Raw genomic sequence first — 25,407 nt, 5'->3', positions numbered from 1 at the left:
TCAAGCTTGCAGCCTCCAGATCGAACAGGCAGTTTTAACGGGGGTCACAAGGCTTTCCTGTTTTAAGTGCATTTCCACATTATTCATCTCCACAGTTAACACAGTGCAGCAGAGCATCAAAGAAATGTATATGGAATCCGAACCCTTATTGCTCAAAGCTGCTTTGCTGATGTCATCTCACTGCTGGAGAATAGGACACGGCTTCAGCTCGTCGCTAAAAAAAGTCAGACCATTTTGCTTGCTGTCTAGAAGAGCCACACCCAGAGCTTTGAAAAGAGCTGGAGTAAAGTCCCAGGTTAGTGTGATTCATCACCCATCTGCAAGGTTCTGCAGGAGCCCAGTTAACCTCTTAACAGGTTAGCTTACTTAGGCTTCAAAAAAATCCACACTGAAGCAAACGAAAATCGAAGAACGTGATTCATAGTCATCTGCAGGGCTGGGGGTCGAAATGAAGGATTCACGCATCATGTAATCCCAACTTTAATGCGATCGGTTGTATAAAAAGCCCAACACTGGATTATTACAGTAAGTGCGCAGATACAACAATAAACCACTTACAACCACATGCTCTCACAAGCCAAATACACCCACACCTCAAGCAGAGGAAACTCACATTCTGCGTCGTTTTAATGCTGAAACGGTCATGTACACTGAAATCCATTACAGGCAGAACGGCACTGATCATACTCAGAATACCTGCAGGCAGGACGGCGCAGATCATACACTGAGAGTAACTGCAGGCAGGACGGCACTGATCATACTCAGAGAGTAACTACAGCCTTTACAGAAGAAAAGCTCCTTCTCCAGCTAGAATACACAGCACACGTTGACAGAAATGCAGCTTTACACAAGAACTACATTACTGACTGTAATACTACAGCTGTTGTTGATAGAGCTCAATAAAAAAAGCATTCCAATATAACAAACCCTCCTTAAAGTATAAAACATATGTAAATGCATTTACAAAAGTATAAATATATAAATATGTCATAAAAAAATAAACACCATCTTTTCTCGGACAGTCTTTATGCCTCTAAAAAATCTACCATCCGGTTCTCTTCAGGCCATGTTCCACTGTGCCTGCCACCCACTTCCTGTCGCAGTGTATTATGGGAAAACACTGGGCTGCTGGACTCTTTCAGAGGTTGAGAGCCCCCCGTGGGTGTCACCGCAGAACAGCATGGCAAATCTGTAATGAAGAGATGGTCAGTTTGCTCTCCGTGAGACATTAAAACTGGCTTTGGCCAAAGGGAGGTGCTCGTACCTGCACTGGCATCCATTCTGCTGGTCACGCACCCTCTGAGGTGCCGGGCTTCACTATCTCCACTGCTCAATGGCTGGTCTGAGGTGTTGAGGAGCTGCTGGGTGGAGTCATCTGGCAGGTAGGATTTCTCCTGTCCATGGCTGTTGGGAGTGAGCAGGACATGGAGGTCTGACATGAGAGGTTTTCCGTCATTTAGGGGACCCCTGGAGGACAGCGGTGATACTCCGCTGGGCCACACTTACCTGCTGCAGGAATGGTAGCTACCAGGTTGGGGGAGCAGGGTGTCATCCTCCAGTTGGGGCTCTTCTTCCTCCTGAAGCAGCCAGCCACAATTCTGGTCATGGATCTGCATTTCATCCACCCCCTCCCCCCCCAGCACTCAGTCAAACGGCCTCACCTGGGGCGGGTCTGGCAGGAAGTAGGTGGGTCGCTTGGCCTCCGAGGGGCGCTCTCCCTGGGGGAGTGGACCATCAGTGTGGTGGGGGCCGACCAGTGCAAATCCCTGCAAAGGAACCACTGTGTAGTGGCAGGAGGCGGTGCTGGCTGGGAAGCACAGGTCTGGTGTTTGCTCTGGAAGGGCATCACGTGGGTGTCAGCTGGGGCCCCAGAATTTCTGGGGGATCTCCCCCCATCTCACATTCCCTCCCTCCCTTACTCACTCTGCTTCGACCATGCCCTCCACAGGCAAAGTGGGATGAAGGCCACGATGATGAAGACGAAGGCCCCCAACACCACACCCACAATCAGGTATGGCAGGTCACTGGGCCGGGGCACCGGGCCCCCGGGGTGCTCCGCACTCTGTGTAGGCGGCTCTGTGGGCAGGGGGCGTGGGTGCCTGCGGGCTGGGGAGAGGGGGGTGTCAGGGTGGCATGGGGTGGGCGGGGCCTTTCCCTGGTTGGCTGGGGGGTGTGCTCAGCTTACCTTTGGTCTCCAAGATGACGACATTGCCATACTCGCTCTCGCCGCCCTCGTTGAAGCATTGCATCTTGATGTCGTAGGCGGTCTCTGGCTGCAGGTCCGTGATCGAGTGCCAGTATTGATCACCTGAAAGGGGCGGAGAACAGAGCATGTGAGCGGAGCGGGCGGAATTTGGTCAGAGCATGGAGCGGTTTTTTTAAATTAAGGCTGGAGCGGTCGCTCTTCTTGCTCCAATTTTGCTCCGATACCAATCACCCTATGACTCTGAGGCATGCCCAGATCTACCCAGAATTCATCTGTACAATTATGTTACACAAACTGGCCGAGATGGAATTCTTAAAGTATTTCACAAAGAAAACTGATAGATACTATTCTTATCAAAGGTATAGATGACAATAATGTAGAGCAAGAACAACAATGTGGTGAAACTGATTCAGTGAGTAAAGAATCATTTTGGAATCTAAAAAGACACCTTTCTCGGAAACATGAGTGTAACGCTGTCAGTGAAATTTTATTTTATAGAGAGACGCAGCATCAGTATCAACAGAAAAAAAAAAAAAAAATTGAGGAATTTAAAACGTGGATGCTTAGCCTGTATATTCTTTAGGTTAAGCCCACTGATTCCTTTATTTTTACGCTTATTTTTGAGAGGAATGCCATTGCCAAACCTGTCCGTTGTTGCCCATATGTTGTTTAAAAGTAAATATTTTCTGTTCTGAGTGACAATGTTGCAATTGCTCATATTTCTTTATGATACAAGGCTTTCGTTTAAGGTGACAGTTGTTAGGCATGCAGATTATTTGTCCCGTGCGAAGCCAACAGCCTCGTGAGAGAGGAGCGGAAATTATCACCTGCTCACATGCTCTGATGGAGAGACGAGACAGGGTTTCAGAGCCACACACCACACATAGCACATGCCTACCCTTCACAACGTCCTTCTTGTAGTCACTGTCGTTGTCGCTGTCTGTTGGCCGGTAGAAGATGTAGAAGCCGTAGATGGGGGTGTTGTTGGTCAGTGGTGTGTACTGTGGGGGGAGGGGGGGGACAATGAGCCAATCAGATCCCCAAGCCCAGCAGAAGTCCCGCCCACACAGACCCAACCCTTACCGTCCACTTCAGGATGATGGTGGTCTCATTGATAGCCTCATTGTACGTGATATAAGGTCCGTTGACGGGCCGCTTGGGGGGGTTATGCCCCCCGCCCACCACAGCGTAGGCTTTAGAGGGTGCACTCGGGGGGCTCTCCCCCAGCACATTCACTGCTCGCACCCGAAACTTGTAGGACATTCCTGAGAAGGGATGAGGGAGCGATTCACACAACCAGCCGGGATGTGGTGGTAGAGGGGGATGGGGGGCACACTCACCTTTCTCCAGGCCAGAGACTTCAACTGAGAGCCTCGAGGGGGGGATGTGGTCCACAGCCAGCACCCAGTCCAATTCGCCCTTGCGCAGCTTTTTGGACTCTACTCGGAAGGACTGGATGGGGAAGCCCCGGTTGCCACGGGGAATCCATGTCACGTAGGCAGAAGTCTCTGTCGCCATGGAGACTGTGGGTCGGTCCGGTGCCTCCGGAGCTTTGCGCAGAAACATGAAACTATGTGAGCATGGAAAGCCAAAGCCACACCCACAGTAGAGGTCGGAGGTCAAAAGGTGTGGGGGGGCGGGGCTACTTACGAGATAGGCGAGGCAACGATATAGGCAGTGTTCTGGGGGGGTCACTCTGGCTACCAGGGCCTTGGGGCTTTCGGCCTGTGAGGACAGAGAACTTGGGTCATGCTTGCCTACATTAACCCACCCTGCATTCCCCCTGCCCTTGTCCCTGCCCATACCCTTGCCAGTCCGGAAGGTCATCATCGCTGGGTGGCCCAGACCTGCGCAGTTCCGGGCTGCCATCTCCACCTCGTACAGGCTGGCCGGCTCGAGCTGGGCCAGTGTCAGCTTGTGCTGCCCCCCAGAGACATTCATCATGGTCCAGTTCGAGTTCGAGTCCCCGACCTGCAAGGTAGCGACGGCGCTGAGTAGTGGCTCCCCCTATTGGTAGCTACGGGACACCACAGGCCAGCAGACCACTTACCTTCCTGTACTTGACATTGTACCCCAGCACGGGGGTGCCACCCTCACGCCGCGGCTTCCAGGTCAGCTCGTAGAGGTCGGTGCGGCCGGTGCGTGGCTGGCTCAGGATCACTGGGGCCTCCGCTTGTGAGATTGCCCCCCCTGTCTCTGAGCAGGTTGGTGGCACCTGTGTGCCCCCCCCCCTCCATGGCGTGTCTGGCTCGTTGGGACGCAGAATGTCCGGGGAGGGCAGCTTCCCTGTGCGAGAGGTTCCTGTGGGGTTGGGGTGGGGGTGAGGATGTGTAGCGGGAGCCAGAGGGGGGAGTGGCCGTGAGGCTGGGGTGCGGCTACTGACCAGCAGGGACGGTGAGCAGGTAGGCGGAGGCCTGTGCGCTGCCCATGGCGTTCTCAGCCATGCACTGGTACACACCATCATCCTGCGGCCCCACCTGCAGCACACGCAGCACCCGCGGCGACAGCCGGTGTCGCGGCGATGCTACCAGGGGGCGGGTATTGTGCAACCATGTCACGGACGGTGTCGGATTCCCCAGCACTAGGCAAGTGAAGCGAACAGCACTCCCCCAGGACACGGACTGCCGTTGCAGCTCAATCCTCACCTGTGGGGGCTCTGGGGAGGGGGGCAGTGTGGCAGTCAGTTGAGCACAGGTCCCCGTGTTTATGCACGCCCCTGTGCCGCCGGACAGGCCTACTCACCGGTCACCTGCACGTGGTAGCGCACAGAGGAGGAGCCCGGGCCGAACACACCCAGCCCGTTGTCAGCACGGCAGGCATAGGTGCCGGAGTCGGCCTCAGCCACGGCATCAATCAGCAGATTGCTCAGCAGGAAGCGGGTGGTGTTGGCAAGTGGCAGGTCAGTGCCATCCTTGGCCCATGTGACCCGCGGGGGTGGGATCCCGCTGGCCACACACTCCAGCACCAGGCGCTGGCCCTTGGGCACCATGACGGAGCGGGGGGTGGGGGGGTAAATGATGCGCACCCCCTCCGGAGGAGACCCTTGTGGGGTAGGGGGTAGGAGTTGGGTGTGGGGTTAGCACCTCCCTGTGATGCTGTGGGATACTGTGTGTGCATGTGAGAGCTGTAGCCTTACTGCGAATGCGCAGCCTGTCAGTGGACACAGATGTCTTTACTTCCTGCGTGACGGGGTTGTACGCGGCGCACATGTACGTGCCCTCGTCCTCCATGCTGGCATTGATGATCTGCAGGTTTCCTGATGGCATGATGAGGTAGTTCCCTGTGTGCCAGAAAGGGGGTGAGCTCAGTAGTGTTGGGGGGTGGGTGGGACGTGCCTGTTATGGTACCAAACCACTAATGACCAGCATTGTACCATTCAAGGAGAAATTTCAGGCTTTTGTACGACAGCAGGGGGCACTGTGGAGCAGGCTCACCTCTGGAGGCGTCCAACCACTCCTGCTTGACGCTGTAGCGGACCTGAGCCTGAGGCTGGCTCTCCGGCAGCTGGCACTCAATGACCGCAGTATTCCCCTCGTCCACCTCGATCTCCTGCTGGTCGTCTGGCTCAAAGTCGCGCAGCTCTGTGTGCAGACAGTGGTAGAGACGTTTCTGAATATCTCTCAGCCTGGAAACCACTCCCTATCACACTGAGGACTAACAAGCCCAGAGACACTCGGGGAGGGATTCATGGTGGAGAGCAATGTCCTTGAGTTTCAGACAAAAAAATTCCAGTTTGGGGGGAGCTGTCCGAGTTGCTTGGGAATGGGCCCAGCTTGCAGCTACACTTCCACGTGGCGCCAAGCCGACTGATGGGCCCAAGGCCCAGACAACATGAGGCCTCACCCTTGGGCCTCGTTCTGGTTGGCCCGTTTGCTCTACATCAGCAACATCACTGGGCAGGAAGTCCAACAGAATGCTGTACCGACCTATACGTTGTGTCTATGCCCTGTGCCCACTTAGAACTTCGGGACAGGGAACATGGATTGAGAAGAAACACACACTGATGAAAGAGTGAGGGGCCAGCTACATACCCCCAAGATCCTCAGCTGGACTGGAGGGGTGAGGGAGGGACTCTGGTTACTAAATCATCCAGGCCTTATTTTCACAGCAGCAGTTTAACCCCTTCTTGGCAGGCATACTGGGTCCGGGTCTGGGTCCCCCCCCCCCACACACACATACACACACACACACACCTACGCGGCCCCACCCACGTGCAGCGCAAATGACAGGCAAATGCCAAGCAGATGTTGTGGAGGAGTTAGTTTTAAGGCAGCGAGTCGGGACCCCCAGGGCTGATTCAATAAGGCCCCCAAAGTTACAGCCCCCTTAAGAGGTAGAGGGGGAGCCAAGTGCTGCTCATGCAATCATATTTCAAGCCAAGGAATGTGTGTGAAAGATGACCAGAGGGGGGCAGGCAGCCATTTCTGAAGAGCGAGATAGAAAGATGACAAATGGCCAGTCACTGTGAAATGCTTAAGACAACACTGCCAGCCAAACGTGGAGGAGAGCAGCAGGGAGGGGTTCAGTGGGGTGGTGGTTACGGCACAATGACACATGTGTGTAGTGTATTTTGTGTTTGGGGATGGGAGGGGGTAAACCACACACACTGTACTCACTGCGCACTGTACTCACTGCACACTGTACTCACTGCACACTGTACTCACTGCACACTGTGCTCACTGCACACTGTGCTCACTGCACACTGTGCTCACTGCACACTGTGCTCACTGCACACTGTACTCACTGCACACTGTACTCACTGGCCGCGGTGACGTTGGCAGGCACACTGGCTACCGCCCCCAGGCTGGTGCTGGCCACGCACTGGTAGCGGCCCAGAGCGAGCTCACTCAGGGTCTGGATGTAGAAGCCACCGGGGAGCAGCCACGCCCCCAGCAATTGCAGGTCGGCCTCAGCCAGCTCCCGGCCGTTGAGGCGCCAGCTGAGGCTAACGTTGTTAGGACGAGCCTCGCAGTGCAGGGTCACGCTGCTACCCAGCTTCTGCACCACAGAGAGCGGTTCTTCTGTGAGGATGGGCACTCGACCTGCAGAAAGAGCAGGGAGTTAACAGCAGAGTATACGGCTGGAGCCCCAGTGGGGGGTCAGCCATGAAATGCCTGACTCTACAGTTACAGCAAACAGTATGTCAGCAAACTACAGGTTAAATGAAGCAAGAATCTGCACACCAGCAACCAGGGGGTGGATCCTACTCACTGTCAGCAGAGGCTCCGCCCAGCCATATACACGACAGCAGCAGCCCCAGCAGCTGGGAGTCTCGCCCATATCGCCAAAGCATCCGGGCCATCAGCAGGAACTGCCAGATTGTCGGCCACATCGCACTGTCTGCATGTAGATCAGAGAGTCAGAAGGCCTTTGATGTCCCCCACAAACGGCTCTTGCTTAAGCTCAAAGCTGCAGGGATTTTACGGACTGTAGCGGCCTGGATTAATAACTGGTTAACAGACAGGAAGCAGCGAGTAGTTATTAGAGGCACAATGTCAAAGTGGGCCAGCGTTCATAGTGGGGTACCACAGGGTTCAATTTAAGGACCACTATTGTTCCTAATTTACATTAATGATATTGACACCCATACGTACAGTAAACTGGTTAAATTTGCAAACGACACCAAGGTGGGTGGTGTAGCAGAAGATCTAGCAGCAGAGAGGCTACAACCAGGGCTGTGGAGTCGGAGTCGGAGTCGAGGAGTCGGAGTCGGAGACAATTTTGGGTACCTGGAGTCGGAGTCGGCAAAAAGTTAACCGACTCCGACTCCGACTAAATTTAAATGGGAATTAAAAAAGTAAGTTGAAATGTCCCAATTCACAAACAGTCATAATGAACTGCTTCTCTGCTGTAAGAATAAAGCCCAATGCATGCAGTGCATAATGTTACCACAAAACGAACATGTCAAGTAACCATGAAGCATGCTTTTCATTGACTGTATGCGTCACTATATGGGATGTAATGCACAGGTAAGGTGCGGCACCGCTTTCCATTGTGTTGTGTTCCACTGTTAAGGGAACTGTGAACCTAGCCTAAAGCCCCCCATACATTTACAGATGCATTGCCGATTTTTCGGCCGTTCAATGAGTCATCACGCGTCAAACGCCTGAAAAATCACCTGGTGTGTTCTAAGCTCCGTCGGCTCCCCTTCGCTATGCGCTAGTGAAAACCTTGTTTTCATTGTGTTTGTCTTTAATCTGGCATTATAGTAGAGTGTTGGCTTCCTAGCCAGTAGTTCTGTGGTGAAATGACATGTATGTTGCCTTCCTTTCCTTCAATGGATGTAGAAAATACATTAGCATAGTATATACATACAGAGGAGTCGGAGTCGGAAGATTTAGAAACTGAGGAGCATTTATCTACCGACTCCACAGCCCTGGCTACAACGATGTCTGGATTTAATTAGCGACTGGGCTGATACTTGGCAGATGAAATTTAACATAGATAAATGTAAGGTAATCCATGCAGGGAGCAGAAATATAAAGTACAGATATTTTATGGGTTCCATGGTAATAAAGGTAGCTGATTACGAGAAAGACCTTGGTGTGTATGTTGATGCTTCCATGTCCCACTCTCGCCAGTGTGGGGAAGCAATAAAAAGGCCAATAGGATGTTGGGTTACATCGCTAGGTGTGTGGAGTTTAAGTCAAGGTAGGTGATGCTACGATTATATAATTCCTTGGTAAGATCCCACCTAGAATATTGTGTGCAGGTTTGGTCACCATACCTGCTGAATCTGTTTAGCCTTGAGCAAAGGAGAATAAGGGGGGACAAGATCCAGGTATACAAGATTCTAACAGGTCTGGATGCTGTTCAGCCAAATGGTTATTTCAATATTAGTTTAAATACTAGAACTCGTGGTCATAAGTGGAAATTAGCGGGACAACATTTTGAGGAAGCACTTCTTTACACAGCGTGTAGTTGGAGTATGGAATAGTCTTCCTGCTAGTGTAGAGAAATGCACTATACTCAGTAGTAGAGAACAGTGGATTTGGTTCATCATGCAGTTTATTTCTGAATTTTTATTTAATTTTACATGTCTAGTGTGCGTGTCTTAGATTGTGTAATTCAGGCATGTCGACAGATGCACTTCCTTTGAATTGCAACTGTCCCAAATTGTTTTTGAAGTTCTAGTAAACAGTCCCACAACAAATTCTGTTTCCCTGCTGTACCAAAATTGCACAGTGGTGCGTACCGCTACATCTCTAGAAAAAGCTGCATCTTTCAATATTAAAGAGCTTTCACTGTGATATTGTTTAAACACAGGTTACTGTAATTATGCTGGTCACATTTGTTACTGCTAATATATTTGCCACTTGCACATGGCTTGATTAAATAAGCAAGTGTGTGCAGACACTATTCCAACACTAACTCAGTTTGAGCAAATTTTGCATTCTGTAATGTTAACAGGATCCTAGACATGAGTAAGGCTATCTGCAGGATTTGCCAAGGTAAATACCACTGACATTCAAACAAATCTTTCCTGACACCAAGTTGGTCCATCACAAATCCGTAGCTGCATGTGCAAGGCAACAACCCCCGAAATAACTAATTGGCAATTTAAAAAAATCAATGCCTATCCATCGAAGACTCACGATTGGTGACTGAACTGACCACCCCCCCCCCCCCACTCCTATTAAAAGATAGAGTCACTGAAAGTTTCACTAGATGTATGGAGATCAGTGTTCGCCAATGATCAGTATTAGTACTTAGACAAAAATATATCGGTTATTGGTAAGGCCAAAATTTTCACATCTGTGCAACCAATTGTTTTTTTCATGCTCAACAATACCAGTAATAGGTTATAACCTCCGTGCGGCTGCAGGGCATATTTGCCTTGCAGGGCATATTTTAAGAGAACAAAATGACAATGACTTAATACAGCAGATACGCCTATAAGAATATGCATATATGAGCAATTTTATTACTGTTGCTGCGATGTCACCATACTTTTTGTTACCATCCTCACAGGAATACCATAAAGATCATCTCCATCCCACTGTTAGTGAGAAAATTGTTATCATTTCCCCAATTTCCACGGATTACTGCGGATATCTGCACTATTACCACTTTCCCCATTCCCGCGTAGCCCTATAGCCCGAAAACCATGAAAAATGAGATCGCCCAAGCCTACTATTAAATATCATGGTTATTTACGACCCAAGCCACCGTAAATTAGTTGTGTTATAATCTGCGGTGTTACCACCACCCCTAGAATCATTGGCTCTGCAGATATTACAAGTAGCTGTAGAACTTGTTGCCACTGCAAGCTCAAGTGTGAAAGCGTGTCCATGCTGCCCAATTAACTCCCTCTATGCTATGACCTCCTAGCAAGATGTACAGGCCTATAGCTGACACTGATGTAGTACTCGCACATGGACGTAAACACACAGTAACACAGAACTGAATTGAATAGACTGGTCCCATAGACTGGCCATACTGGCACTGATACCTGATCCAGCTATTTGAATCAGTATTGGTCCAATAGCAGTATGAGATCGGTGCATCTCTAAAATCAGCATTGGTCAAATGTCTTGGCTGATTAATTAAACTTTATGAAGACCACCTAGAAGAGGTTTTGAAGTACTGGCCCGCAATATGTTTATAACTCATTAAATCTGGCCGGCAGATTGAGCATTCGTTTTCAACAGAATTGTTAAATTATTTGTTCTTACCCCGACACCAGCCGATAGCAGTGTAAGCCTGTACAAGGAACAATTAGTCTAAATACATGAGAAACACAGCACTATGCACGCCACTCTCAAACACGGAAAAGATGTAAACCAAGTTCTTCAATGATTTCAGAGGAGTCATTTTCTTTTTCAGAATACAAATGTTTCAATAATTTGGTCTAAATAATCCAAAATAAATATGTCTGAGGAACAGTGTCAAGTGAGTGATTTAATTATCAAGATATTTAAAAGCAAATATGGATGTTTAATTTTACACTGTACTTTTGGTGCGCCTGGTGAACACAGGGATGATGTGGGGGTGCTTTTGGCAAAATTAAATTAAATTGAATGCAGAAACACATATTACGTAAAACAAATGGACCACTCAAATTAATCTCAGGTTTCTTTAAATGCAAAAGAATAACAATGAGTTTTCAGTTTAAGTTTAAAATCAGAAACCGAGGAAGCCCCCTAATATAGATGAGCAGTCTGTTCTGAAGCCTAGGTGCTGCAATGGCAAATGCGCCATCTGCCTTCATTTTTAACCTTGTCCTAGGAACTGCCAAAAGAGCTCCGGTGACCTCATGGATCTCATGGTGATGTATGTGCAAAGTTCAGGTATATAGGAAGGGGCTAATCCATGTAGAGCTTTAAAAGTTTAAAAGTAAACAAAGTCTTAAACATGTACAAAATGCGTAAGCCAAATGTGTTGTAACCGTGGTATTAGTGGGTTAATGCTTTACACACTGCAGTAATTCTTAGGTAAAGGAGTTCACACTGACGTCACTCCAAGTTATACCTGATCAAAACATAATGACTAAAATTCTTTACGAAGTATATTAAAATATGGCAAAGCAGTCGGATACCTTGATAGATAGCTATGGGGCGATGGTGGTGCTACCGTTCGGCAACCGGAGGGTTGCAGGTTCGAGCCCCGGGTCCTCCTGACTCCATCGTAGTGTCCTTGAGCAAGACACTGAACCCCAAATTGCTCCTGGTGAGCTGGTTGGCGCCTTGCATGGCAGCCTCCGCCACCGGTGTGTGAATGTGAATGTGAGTGTGGATGGGTGAATGTGAGGCATAACTGTAAAGCGCTTTGGTACTCGTAAGAGTAGTAAAAAAAAGCGCTATATAAATGCAGTCCATGAACCATTCATGTATCCCATCCACGGGAAGCTAACGGGTGATTTGGGGGTGATTCAGACACTTTGGTATGATGATGCTCTTGTTGGACATGCATCTGGAGTACCTCCCCATCAAAAAAAAAAATGCATTTTTATATTTTCCATAAGAAATAGTCTGCGCATAGGCAACCTCCCACCACTTAATCACCCAATTAGCTTAAAATCAAATCATTCTTTTAGACTATAATGCACAACATTTTGCAAAAGAGCATTAAGATAACATTTGTGGGGGAAAAAATTGCAGTGTATTTGGATAATTAATGGTAAATGACCATTACAGTCAATGTTGTTTTCCTCTATAGAGACCTTCCAAGCCGAAAACTGTCTCTTCCACACAGTGAACCATACAGCTAATTAATAAAACACTGGTATCTGATCAGTACTTGGTATTGGATGATACCCAAGAAATTGGTATCGGGAAAGAAAAGAAAAAAAATCATATCAATGCATCCCTTAATACCAATATTTAGATTTTCTACAAATATCATCCCGTATAATGTGCATCTCTATGTGCACCACAGAGTATCCACAAACCAAACACCCATTCAGTATCAACACACAAAACAAAACAGCAGGAAACAAACACCAAATCAACACTAAACATACTACAACCAAACCAAACAATCAGCGAGAGTAAATGGCAAAATTCAAAATGTCAAACAAATGCGGAAGCTCACAGCTAAAGAGAGACGATAGTAAACAACCAGCAAACAGCAACTGGTGCCAAACTACACACATCACTCAGAGCACAAAACAAGCTGCAAACCGCCCCCGGGACACCCCCACCGCCCCCAGGACAGGAATCAGATATGACTCACTCCCTGCTGGTACTGATACAGGTAGCAGGGCCAGTACAGAGGGTGCATTTACAGAAGTGGCAGTGCGGGTGGGTGCGTTGGGCTTTGGGGAGGGAAAAACAGGTAGAGCTTTAAAACAGTTACAGCAGGACAGAAGGTGGGGGTGTGTGCGTGCAAAGCTGCTCTGTCTAGCAGTTAAAGGCGGGGCCCCCATCTGCCCCCCCGCACCCCCATCAGGGTGCCTCTGCCAAGTTTCCCTGAATTCTTTCCTGTCAGGTTAAACTAACAACTTCCCGTCAGGATGGAGAGGGTGGTCCTTCACTCCCAGCCAGCCAACATCCCCCCCCCCCGCCGCACCCTCCTAGGATCCCACTTTACTCCCAACCCGTCGCTACTAAGGATGATTAATGAGCCTGCAGAGTGTAAGCCAGCAGAGCTGGACAGTCTGTTTCTCTCGCTGTCGTTCACACACACGTGTGCACACACGCACACAAACACAATCCTCTCCCTGGCAAGAATGTGGGTGGGGAGGGTGCCCGCACCCCTTTTAGAGAAGCAGCACACAGCATGTGCCAGTATGAAGGCAACACCCCCACCCCCATGTACAGAGGCTTCAAAGGCAACTTGGGCATCAGTAACCCAGAGGAAAAGCAGCTGCAATGGAGAGGACGACGGTGCTCATATTTCCTGTTTGATATTCGAATCGTACCTTGGGACCGACGCAGATAAGGGAGGACAGATAACTGGAGAGCATGTGAGTGTATGTCTGTTTGTATGTGTGTATGTCTGTGTGTCTGTATGTGTCTGTGTAGGGAGTCAGAATTTAGTGTAATTTTAAGAACATAAGAAATTTACAAACGAGAGGAGGCCATTCGGCCCATCAAGCTCTTTTGGGGAGAACTTAACTGATAGCTCAGAGTTGTTAAAATCTTATCTAGCTCTGATTTAAAGGAACCCAAGGTTTTAGCTTCCACTACACTAGCAGGAAGACTATTCCATACTCTAACTACACGCTGTGTAAAGAAGTGCTTCCTCAAATTTGTTTTAAAATGTTCTCCCGCTAATTTCCACGAGTTCTAGTATTTAGACTAATATTGAAATAGTGATTTGGCTGAACAGCATCCAGACCCGTTAGAATCTTATAGACCCGAATCAAATCCCCCCTTAGTCTCCTTTGCTCAAGGCTAAACAGATTCAGTTCCGCTAACCTCTCCTCGTAAGACATTCCTCTAAGACCAGGAATCATTCTCGTAGCTCTTCGTTGCACCTTTTCTAAGGCAGCAATGTCCTTCTTGAGGTATGGTGACCAAACCTGCACACAGTATTCTAGGTGGGGAGGGGATTTTGTTTCCTTTTGTTACGGGGTAGATTAGTTTCGGGACGTGTTCGTTAGCTGTTTTGTTTGTTGTTTTGGTTTGGGTCACTCCCAAAGTCTGTTATACCTGGTGTTCGTGAAAGTGTTTGTGAAAAATAAAATAAAAAAACATTTAAAAAAATCCCTCGTTTCCCACGTTCCATTTCCATTATTCCCCGCTTGTCTCGTCTTCCCCTCTCCCTTTCCCTTACCTTTCTGGCGATCCCCAACCCTAGACTGGGGATCGTAACAATGTGCCTGTTCCAGAAGTGTTGTATTTTGTTTGATTTCTTATGGTTAAGGATGTCATTGTGTGGATTATGGTTATGCCCATAGAAATGAATGGAGAGTCCCCACAATGATAGAAATACATGAAATATGTGTTAATGTGCATGTGGCAGAGAGGGAGCCCTGACTGGGCATGTGGTGTCATGGCAGTTCTAGTGAGGTGGGGGTGGGGGGGCAGTGCCCCTTGGTGGATAAATTCCCTCTGACAGCCCTGCTAATTGGATAAAACTTGGCTCCCCCCCCTGGAAGTGGGGCCCTGCATTCCATCTGCTTTCTACTCAGGGGGGGCACTTTTCCTGGGTCTGTTGAATATTCATCGCCCTCCCCCTGCCCATTTATACCCTTGCAGCCTCTCAATCCTGCACAAACACCACAAAGCCCCCCCCCGCCTTTAGATAAACACAAGCGGTGTCAAGTGCAAGGAGGGCCGGGTTCAGTGGCCCCCGCAGGCCCTAGGGCCACAATGCCCCCGCGCATAGCGGCCATACGGGCGGCCGGTTGCCCTGGGCGACACTAACAGGCAGAACGCAGCTTAATAGAGTGGGGCTGCATTGTGATGCAGTGAGGCGCAGACAGGACAACAGGCCGCGGGTCCCGCTTAAAAGGGGCCATTTTTTTCCCTGAAGAGCCAGAGGAAGAGCTGATGGGGGCCGTGAATGGAGGGGCCCTGTGTGTGTGCACCCCCCACCCCCCCATACCCCGCATTCCCACACTGCCCACTCCCTGTACCCCGCGGCGTGTGCACGTCTACACGTGACCTGCCCCCGTGCACCTCCGCCTGCACGTTTCCCTACTTGGAGATGCCAGCATCACATGACCAAATACAGCTGCAGAGGGACACCTAAAGTGCAGGTGTGGAGCCCTGCCAAGGAGAGGGCGACGACCCGCCGCCCCCATGCCAAGCGCACACCAACAGGCCAGGGATTAAGCAGGGCTCTAATGATGAGCTAAGCAGCCCATATTAGCATAATGTAAACAAAGGCATATGCTAATCACAGCAGCTCCACACTACACTCCAAAGGATTCTGGGAATGTGGGCCAGGCCCTGCGGGTATGCTGCACTGAAGCTGACCGGGACACGGCAGCATAGGTGTCAGGAGGATGAACACAGACACACTGACATGCCACCTGAACCCAGACTGGAGGCCCAGACTGACAGGGGTCCAGCCCCTGATTCAGCAGGTAAAACAGGGAAACCCACCAGCATCATGGTTCCACAGGGTCAGCCTTGGCCAGGGCGCCCTCCAGTGTCCATCTGGCACATTTACGCATGTATGTTGGGTTCTCTTTCTACCACAAACTTGTAGCCACACGCATTACAGCCCCTATCCTGGGGGGGGGGGGCGGGGGGGGGGGGGGGGGGCGCGGATTGGGTGCCAGCAAACATGGGGGAAAAGACTCACAACCATACATGGCAAGGGAGAAGGGTAGAGAGGGAGAGAGAGAGAAGCGGAGTGGACCAGGAAGGGAGGGTGAGAGAGAGGAGTCAGAGAAAGAGAGGAGGCAGCATCAGGCAGGTTGTCTGGGTTTAATGGCAGACTGTGTGTGTGTATGAAACAATGACTGAACCCCTTTCAGACGAAAGCCACCAGTACACAGAAACCCAGAGAAAAGACAACGGCAGACAGACAGGCAGGATCCTACGGCAGGAGCTTGGCCCGATTGTAGTACATCTGATATCAGGGCTGTGGAGTCGGAGACAATTTTGGGTACCTGGAGTCGGAGTCGGAGTCGGCAAAAAGTTAACCGACTCCGACTCCTACTAAATTTAAATGGGAATTAAAAAAGTAAGTTGAAATGTCCCAATTCACAAACAGTCATAATGAACTACTTCTCTGCTGTAAGAATAAAGCCCAATGCATGCAGTGCATAATGTTACCACAAAACGAACATGTCAAGTAACCATGAAGCATGCTTTTCATTGACTGTATGCGTCACTATATGGGATGTAATGCACAAGTAAGGTGCGGCACCGCTTTCCATTGTGTCGCGTTCCACTGTTACAGGGAACTGTGAACCTAGCCTAAAGCCCCCCATACATTTACAGATGCACTGCCAATTTTTCGCCCGTTCAACGAGTCATCACGCGTCAAACGCCGGAAAAATCATCTGGTGTGTTCTAAGCTCCGTCGGCTCCCCTTCGCTATGCGCTAGTGAAAACCTTGTTTTCATTGTGTTTGTCTTTAATCTGGCATTATAGTAGAGTGTTGGCTTCCTAGCCAGTAGTTCTGTGGTGAAATGACATGTATGTTGCCTTCCTTTGCTTCAATGGATGTAGAAAATACATTAGCATAGTATATACATACAGAGGAGTCGGAGTCGGAAGATTTAGAAACTGAGGAGTTGGAGTCGGAGCATTTATCTACCGACTCCACAGCCCTGTGTGATATAGTTCTTGAACCTTTAGTTCTTACTCTAAAGCAGGTACGTTTCGCAGGGAGGGGATTATAGCAATAAACTTGCTCGCAAGCACCAGTACTAACACATTTTTTTTGATTCGGTGGAAATCCAAAGACCGATCTGCTGGCCTGATTTAACAATACATCCTCCATTGTTTTAGGGTGGTGATTCATGTGAATTACATGTGAAGTTTTGTGTGAACTTTTTGCGTCTCCTGTGCTTATTTAACATCAAGTTCACGGTTCCTGTTGTATATTGGGAATATGACACGGGAAAGTGGCCAGGAACTACAAAAGTTCCCATTCGAGAACTCAGAACCAGGGAACTCCTGAACTTCAGATGGAAAGCGCAGACACACAGACAGCCATCATGAGATGAGGCCTCATCAAATCACAGCAACGTACTCAGGAATGGAACCAATTACAAGCAAGGATCCGATCCGCACACATACAGCGGGAATGAGGAAGTCCCAGCAGGTTGGCAGGCAGGGGGGACGAGGCCCCTCAGGGCCAGTAAACCCCCAAAGAAGGAGGCCCAGGACCCAGCAATGAAAGCCAGATGCTGTCACTGGGAGCCCCACACTTCTGAGATACAAACTCACACACAGAGATCCCTGCAAGAATTCCCAATCAAAATGGGGACACTGTGACAACAACCGCACACAGCTCAGAGGATTTGAGCAGTGGATCTCCTGGAAACCTACCCGGAGGAGAGAAGGATCATGGAAGCTCACGGTGAGGGTGCATATACTGTATGAGCAACACACACACACACACCTTCCAAATCAGCACCGAACTGGGGGGGGGAACATCATAGTCCCCAAAATACATCTGCACTAGCGGAGACAGGGGGGCCATGCAGACCAACCACCTGAACATCAGCCATGAGATTGAAGGCCTGCCCCCAAACCCCCAGGGTCATTAGCAAACCAGACGGAGGGGATGGATGGAGCAGAGGGAGAGATGGGTTAGAACGAGCCACAGTGTGTGTGTGTGTGTGTGTGGGGCGGGGGGGAGCTGGCACTAGGACAGTGGCACATTCCTGTACTGAGAGATAATCCCAATCACAGCACATCCACAGAGGCCGCCTGAGGGCTGCAGGGCAAATCGGCACCAGCATCGGCCAGATAACTGTCTCTCCCCCCCCCCCAGGCAATTATCAGGACACACCACACCCATTTAAAAAACAAGGGCCAGTAACAGCTACCCACCAGGGCTGGGAGCGAAAGGGGGCAGCACAGAGCTCAGGTGAGGGGTTCACGGCACGGCAACCCCCCCCAGATCTAATGTCACGGCAGCTGAGCTGGGGGCTTAGGTGCCCCCATAATTAAAAGCTAAATGACCTGAAGCATTAGTCTGATTGATATGATGATTACAGTATCACCATTTGCCAAAAAAAGCAGGACCCTGGCTCACCGTCACCTAAACGGCAGGCAGAGCCCAAAAACTAAATAACCCTAGGTGTGGGGGCGACAGCTTAGGGCCAAGTTTGGGCCGAAGTCCGACTCCATCCATCGGTAAGGAAGGACAGGCAGGTATACATAAGAATAAGGCGCATTAAGCATGAAGTCCCCTCCGGGACAGTAAACGCGCACGCACAACAGTCCAAACCCCAGGCAGACACGTCCAGTTCATCCTGCCGACTCCTTGTTTCGTTTTATGTCGGGGGACGTGACCAGCGCAGCAATTTGTCCCGAATGGTACCATCTTAAGTCTTACGGTGCTGGAACCGCTAACCCGAGGGAAGAGAAGGGGGAAATGGCTCCTGTAATGGCGAGGGGGGAAGGAGCCCGGAGGGGCGCTGCGATCCCTCACAAAGTGCACGTACGTATGCAGAGACCCCCGATATGAGCGCAACATAAGCCGGCCGGACTGGGTAGCACCGGATCTTTACCCAAAGGATCTGACGATGAGGACCGAAGACTTACCCCAATTCCCGGGAAGCCGCTTCACTTGGCCCGTCCTGTGAGGAGAGTGGAGCCCGCTTTAGTAGACCCAGCGCCGTGGCTTCAGTGATTCACAGACATTGTCCGGGGCCTGAAAGGCCGCTTTCGGATGACTGAGCTCCTAAAAAGCGGCCCACTCACCAAAGGGGGTCGGAACAAAGGGGCCCGTCCGAACCGAAGCTCTGCGGAACCACACTCGGCTGTATAAGCAGGGCGCTTTCGGTGATGGTTTGGACCGCAACCCGGGACTCGCCCGAACGTAAACGAACCAACCACTCGTGACTGGAAACAAACAGAAAAGTTTGCAAAGTTATGAAGAAACACCCCCCTCGCGGCCTCTCCAAGCTCCACCCCCTCCGCCAGCTTTCCAAGCTCCACCCTTCCCAAATTTGGTTTGAGGGCGTAGCTGTCCCCCATCCAACGAAGCCCAGGGCGCGCTCCCCATACCGCGCCCTCAGGAAACTGGTCAAGGCACAATCCCGCAGCTCCACCTTTCATTCCAGGTCTTTGTCGCGTGTCCACAAACCCAGGAGCGCTCTTTGATAATAAAATCAAAAGCAAATATACAACTTTATTGGTTGATTGTCTAGCAACATCACAATATATATAATTAAGCATAACAGCTTTCCATCAGAAATGAATTAATAATAAGTAACAAGAGTCAAGGGGTTGGGTTTAGAAAATTTAAAAAATCGATTTAAATTAAACAGCAAGGTACATTTTTCTATTATAGGAGAAAAAACCACAAGAAGCAATTAAAAATAAAATAATGCTCCTACAATGATAATCAAATACAGTACTGTATTTGCTTAGGCATATGGGAATGACAAAGCAGGTTAATGAGTTATTGAGGGATATAGAAGAGAGTTATCGTTAGACAAATATGCATAAACACGCAATGAAACCTGCCTTCCTCCCTCACAAACTCACTTACACCCTCCTTCCTGCATCTCACACATACTGACACTCATCTTCCTGCCTCTCACACACTCACTTATACCAACCTTTCTGCCTCTCACACACACTGATACCCACCTTCAAAGGTGGATAGCTCAGGTGCAGAAAGTAAAAATCCGGATCAAGATTTTGTTGCAACCAACCAGTTGGGTACTCTCTGACTGTGAGTCTTTATACTGAACAGGTTAGTTGAAACAAAATCTTGGTCAGGATTTTTACTTTCAGGACGTGAATTTTCTACCTCTGCCTGCCTTCCTCCCCCTCTCTCTCACACACTGATACACACCTTCCTCCCTCGTGCACACACTGATACCCACCTTCCTCCCTCACACAAACACACAGATGCCTGCTTCCTCCCTCACACACACAAATGCCCGCCTTCCTTTCCCCCACACACTGATACCCACCTTCCTGCCTCTCTCACACACTGATACAAGCCTTCCTCCCTCACACACACTGATACCTGCCGTCCTCCTGCCTCATACACACACTGACACCTGGCTCCCCCCCCTCATACACACACTGACACCTGGCTCCCCCCCCTCACACACACACTAATACCTGCTTTGCTCCTCCCTCACACACAGATACCCCTTCCTCTTCTTTGTCGTCCTCCTCTTCCCTCCCCCTGCCCTCCCCCAGCCCCCATGCTCCCTGCAGGCTGCATTAGGCCCACACAAAGGCCATTGTCCCCTGGCCATAAAAGGCCCATTAACCATGCTGCTGCTGTGGCCCTCACGCCCGCTGCCCAGTGCTCCCACAGCAGGTCCTGCTCCCAGCCTGCCCCGCGGCCCCCTCGGCGCCTGCTCCCCCCTCCCAGGATGGTCTCCTCTTTCAGCTCTGAACCACCAGCGGTTTGGACGTCAGCTGGGGGGGGTGCTGTTCCTGCGCCATGGCCCCCAGGCTATGAGCAGAGTGTTCTCAGCCACATACCGAGCCCTGTCCCCCCCCCCCCCCCATCATTCAGTGGGCGCCATGGTAACTGGCCCCTAGCCCAGGGCCTCTGGTTGACTTCAGCAGCTGCGTCACTGTGACAAACTGCAGACGGGGGAGTCTCACGCACACACACACACACACACACACACACACACATTCAGATACACATGCACACGCACACCTCCATGTGACTCCATCAGAGTCACAGTCAGGTGAGTAGGCTGTGCTTTCACTCCCAAGGCTGTGTGGATGGGACAGCACCCCTCCCCCCCTCCCTGTGATCTGGCAGCACTGCTTCTCTCCCCTGGATCACACAGGCACAGGCAGCAGCAGATTAACTGTGACTGATTAACTGTAAATGCAGTTTAGAAATCGGTACAAACATGGAACCATCCTGTGAGATATGGCTACTGGATGCGGATCCATGTGTAATATTTCCAAAAGTTCATAATAAACACACACGGTTTCTCTTTCTCTCTCTCTGTCCCACATAGTCTCACTCTTTCTCTCTGTCTCACATGGTGTCTCTCTCTCTCTCTTACTCTGTCCCACATGGTCTCTCTCTCTCTCTCTCTCTCTCTGTCCCACACACAGTCTTGCTCTCACTCTCTGGCACTGTCAGTGTTGTTTCTCTGTCTGTGTTGGATTACGAGCTGCCTGGATGAAGCAGGGAACTCAAACTCCTTCCAGATGCTTGACTGTCTACTAATTGCGTTTGGAGCCATAGGGATCCCAGTGTCAGTCTGCATAGTGGGACCATTCGGCTTGGCCCAGCACAGCTTGATTTCTGCAGGATTATGCAGAGAAGAAAAACAAGTTCATTCCAGTCTCTCTCTCCCTTGCCCTCCATCTCTTTCCATCTCTTTCCTGTTTCCTGAGTTCAATGCTGCCAGACAGTCATAATTAAGCAGGAAAGTGATCGTCCCCCAGGCTGTGGTGACTGTGTGTGTGAAGTGAAACTTCAAGGGGGGGCGAACATCCAACGGCAAGCTTGCAAGAACATTTTAAACAGCAGCTAATGCATGTAGGGCTGAATTAGGCCATTCTCTGCTGCCCTTAAGCTTTCAGAAAGAACACAAATTCTCTGTACACTTATTAAATGAAGTCCAGTAAGATTAAATGGAGCCAAGAACTGAACCCTGGAAAAAAAACAGCCAAAGCTCAGACCAGCAACACAAGTCAAAAGAAAGAAAGAAAGAAAAAGAAAGAAATGTTACACTGTGTATGGGTGGGTGTATGTTTGAGTTTTATGAGGACATTATGAGGAGTGTATATTTGAAAATTAGAAGTATGAATGAAAGACAATGTGTGTGTCTAAGTGTGTGTGTAAGTGTGTACGTGCGTGAGTATGTGTTTGTAAATAAGCAGCTGTGAGGATAAATAAACACAGCAGCTGAGTTAGCTCTGCTATGACCAGACAGCAAATAGTGTGTTTATCCTGATATTATTCATGTATGGCCCACAGACACACATAGATACGCAAACACACACATACACACACAGACAGACAAAGACACTTACACACACACAGACACACACACAAAGACACAGACACTTACACACACACAGACACACACAGACACTTACACACACACAGACACACACAGACAGACACAGACACTTACACACACACAGACACACACAGACAGACACACATAGATACGCAAACACACACATACACACACACATACACACACAGACAGACACAGACACTTACACACACACAGACACACACACAAAGACAGACAGACAGACACACACACACACACACATGCACACACACAAATGTACCAACCATGTAAACTGGATTATTTTTAGAAGGACTCCTCTTGCCCAAGTCTCTGTTTTCAATGCACATTCAATGAGAGGAGTGGGGCTTTTATTAACCAGGCGTGTTTACAGAAACAGCCTGATGACAGCAATGATGCCAGGACAAGAAAGGGGAGGAGAGCAGAGGAAAGCAAAAGGAAGTTTCAGAGCGGGGAGGGCGAGCCTGGCCCGGAGCCGAGGGGAGCGGAGATGAAGCTTTCGCAGACACAGTGGCCATGAAGTGTTTGCAGGCAGAATCAGTTTGGCTGAAGGAGCAGCCCTCCGATAAAACAGCGATGAGCTGTGGAAAGAAGCTGTTATGGGCAAACTGTTTGGCTTGTGCACACATGTAGGCCCCTGCCTGTCGCACTCTCTCTCTCACACACACACACAGTCAGTGATTAATCCATAGCAGATTCAGGAAACTGCACATTGAGGAGGAGGGTTAGTCCAGCCTGTCCCACATAATCAGCTTCAAAGGCTAAAAGCAGCAGGAGTCCCACTGAAGAGGGGTGTGGAATAAGCAGTTACAAAAGAGAGAGAGAGGGAGAGAGAGAGAAAGAGAGGGGGGGGGGGGGCATCCCTCCATCAGCCAGGCTCAGCTGGGATGGTGGGAGAGCAGCCAGTGAGGGGTTAACTCAGTGTGTGTGAGAGGATCTCTGTGCAGTTCAGTCTGCTTTATATGATACAGAGAGTGCTTATCAGATACATATTAAACACAGAAATGGTGCATTCAAAAGGAAAGATGATCACAGACACACACACACTCAAAGACACACACACAGACACAAACACAGACACACACAGACACAAACCCACACACACATACATACATAAACAGCTCCCCTTGGCTCCAGTGGGATGGTTGCCAGTTCCTTAAGAAAATATTCTTTAAAGAACTAATTAGAAAAACAACAAAGCTCATTAATAGTAAGAACCCAGCTCACAAAAAAATGAAAAAGGCAATAATTCTGTGAGGAGCTGGTGGTCTGCAAAAGCCCTGTTTACCTACCGCATCAGTGGCCTGCTTGGCACATCAGCGCCAGCGTGTTTGTGTGTGAGAGAGTGGGGAGAGCCAGAGCACATGGTCCTGTTTAAAATGAAATACAATCTTGCTTGAGGTTATTTTTCCTGTTTTTTTAGACTTCATTAAAAACGGGAGTGTGGGTTTTTTCCCTGAAGAGAACAGGCAAATAGTACATTCCACTGGGTGATTGGAGCTGGAACGAGAACCATCTGAAGGGGGAGCAATCCAATGACCAGCTGCCACGGCGTCTTAAAGGGTAGATGTTGGAACAGCTGGCAGTCACACACAACACAGGCACACACAGTACAGATACACACTACACAGGCATACACAGTACAGATACACACTACACAGGCATACACAGTACAGATACACACTACACAGGCATACACAGTACAGATACACACTACACAGGCATACACAGTACAGATACACACTACACAGGCATACACAGTACAGATACACACTACACAGGCATACACAGTACAGATACACACAACACAGACACACACAACACTGGCACACACAGTACAAATACAAACAACACAGACACACACAACACTGGCACAAACAGTACAAATACAAACAACACAGACACACACTGCACAGGCAAGCACAGTAAAGATACACACAACACAGACACACACAATACAGGCACACACAGTACAGATACACACAACACAGACACACAGTACAGATACAAACAACACACACACACTACACAGGCATACACAGTACAGATACACACAACTCAGGCACACACAGTACAGATACACACAACACACACACACAACACAGACACATACAGTACAAACACACAAATTACAGTCATACGCAGTACAGATACATGGAACACAGGCACATGCAGAATAGACACATACAACACAGGCACATGCAGAACAGACACACAAAACACAGACACACACACCAAAGGCATACGCAGTACAGACACACACAACACAGGCACAAGAAACACGGCATATGCAGTACAGCTGCACAGAACACAGGCACATACAGAACAGACACACAGAACACATGCACTCAGTACGGACACACACAATACAGGCACACACAACACAGGCACATGCAACATTCACAAATACACATGCCTGCATACACATTGTGGCATTCTGAGCTGCTACTGACACTTGGGTTGACAGAGATCAGTGCTGGATGTTCTTCCTGCCCATGTGGACCGAGAGACTCAACCCACTATTACTGCACCACAACACCCTCATTAAGTATATAAATATCCTTGCTTACACCACCACCCCAAAACCCAGGGAAACAGAGCCAGCATGGCTGATTTCACGGCTTGTGTCACAGGCTGCCATCACTAAATTGAGAAAAACTGAGCCAACATGGCCACCCTCACGGCCGACGTCACACTCTGCAATGTCTAAACCCAGGAAAATGGAGCCAACAGTGCAGCCTTCATGCCATGTGTCACACGCCACCATCCCTAAACCCAGAGAAATGGAGCCAACATGGCCACCCTCACAGCCAACGTCACACTCTGCCATCCCGAAACCTAGGAAAACAGAGCCAACATGGCCACCCTCAATGCGGGCATCAGAATCACACTTCATCACCCCAAAGCCCAGGGAAACGACATTAGCACTGATACCCTCATGACTCATGTTGGCGTCACACTGAGAAATAGAGACAACATGGCCCAGATGGGATTTCAACATCTAACCCTGGAGGTGTGAGGTACCAGTGTACCCTAACACGTATGCAGACACACACACATACACACACACTTATTGATGGTCATAAAATAACAGACATGTTCTAAAGGTTGTAACACACATTCTGAGAACTACATTTTG

General features: G+C 49.4%; 1 protein-coding gene across 2 annotated transcripts; it reads right to left on the bottom strand.

The window, feature by feature from the left end:
• Positions 1 to 464: 464 nt before the first annotated feature.
• Positions 465 to 20,345, bottom strand: boc (BOC cell adhesion associated, oncogene regulated). 2 transcript variants are annotated; one of them, XM_072711373.1, is made up of 20 exons: positions 18,988 to 20,345; positions 18,829 to 18,863; positions 7,418 to 7,546; positions 6,967 to 7,248; positions 5,641 to 5,787; positions 5,343 to 5,486; positions 4,949 to 5,248; positions 4,590 to 4,862; positions 4,257 to 4,507; positions 4,012 to 4,177; positions 3,857 to 3,931; positions 3,547 to 3,756; positions 3,290 to 3,471; positions 3,105 to 3,207; positions 2,186 to 2,308; positions 1,924 to 2,106; positions 1,662 to 1,834; positions 1,507 to 1,577; positions 1,265 to 1,404; positions 465 to 1,189 (listed from the first exon to the last, which is right to left on the bottom strand). In XM_072711373.1, exons 3-20 carry the CDS (start codon positions 7,536 to 7,538, stop codon positions 1,026 to 1,028), a joined length of 3,108 nt encoding a protein of 1,035 aa, XP_072567474.1. In that variant the 5' UTR covers positions 7,539 to 7,546; positions 18,829 to 18,863; positions 18,988 to 20,345; the 3' UTR covers positions 465 to 1,025. The 2 variants fall into 2 exon arrangements, with proteins under 2 accessions (XP_072567474.1, XP_072567473.1); XM_072711372.1 differs by having other exon boundaries at positions 18,829 to 20,344.
• Positions 20,346 to 25,407: the final 5,062 nt, after the last annotated feature.

Source organism: Paramormyrops kingsleyae, chromosome 4 (assembly GCF_048594095.1).
Source record: "Paramormyrops kingsleyae isolate MSU_618 chromosome 4, PKINGS_0.4, whole genome shotgun sequence".
NCBI lineage: Eukaryota > Metazoa > Chordata > Actinopteri > Osteoglossiformes > Mormyridae > Paramormyrops > Paramormyrops kingsleyae.
The sequence above is the reverse complement of the archived record's forward strand: the minus strand, read 5'-3'. Positions and strand labels throughout refer to the sequence as shown.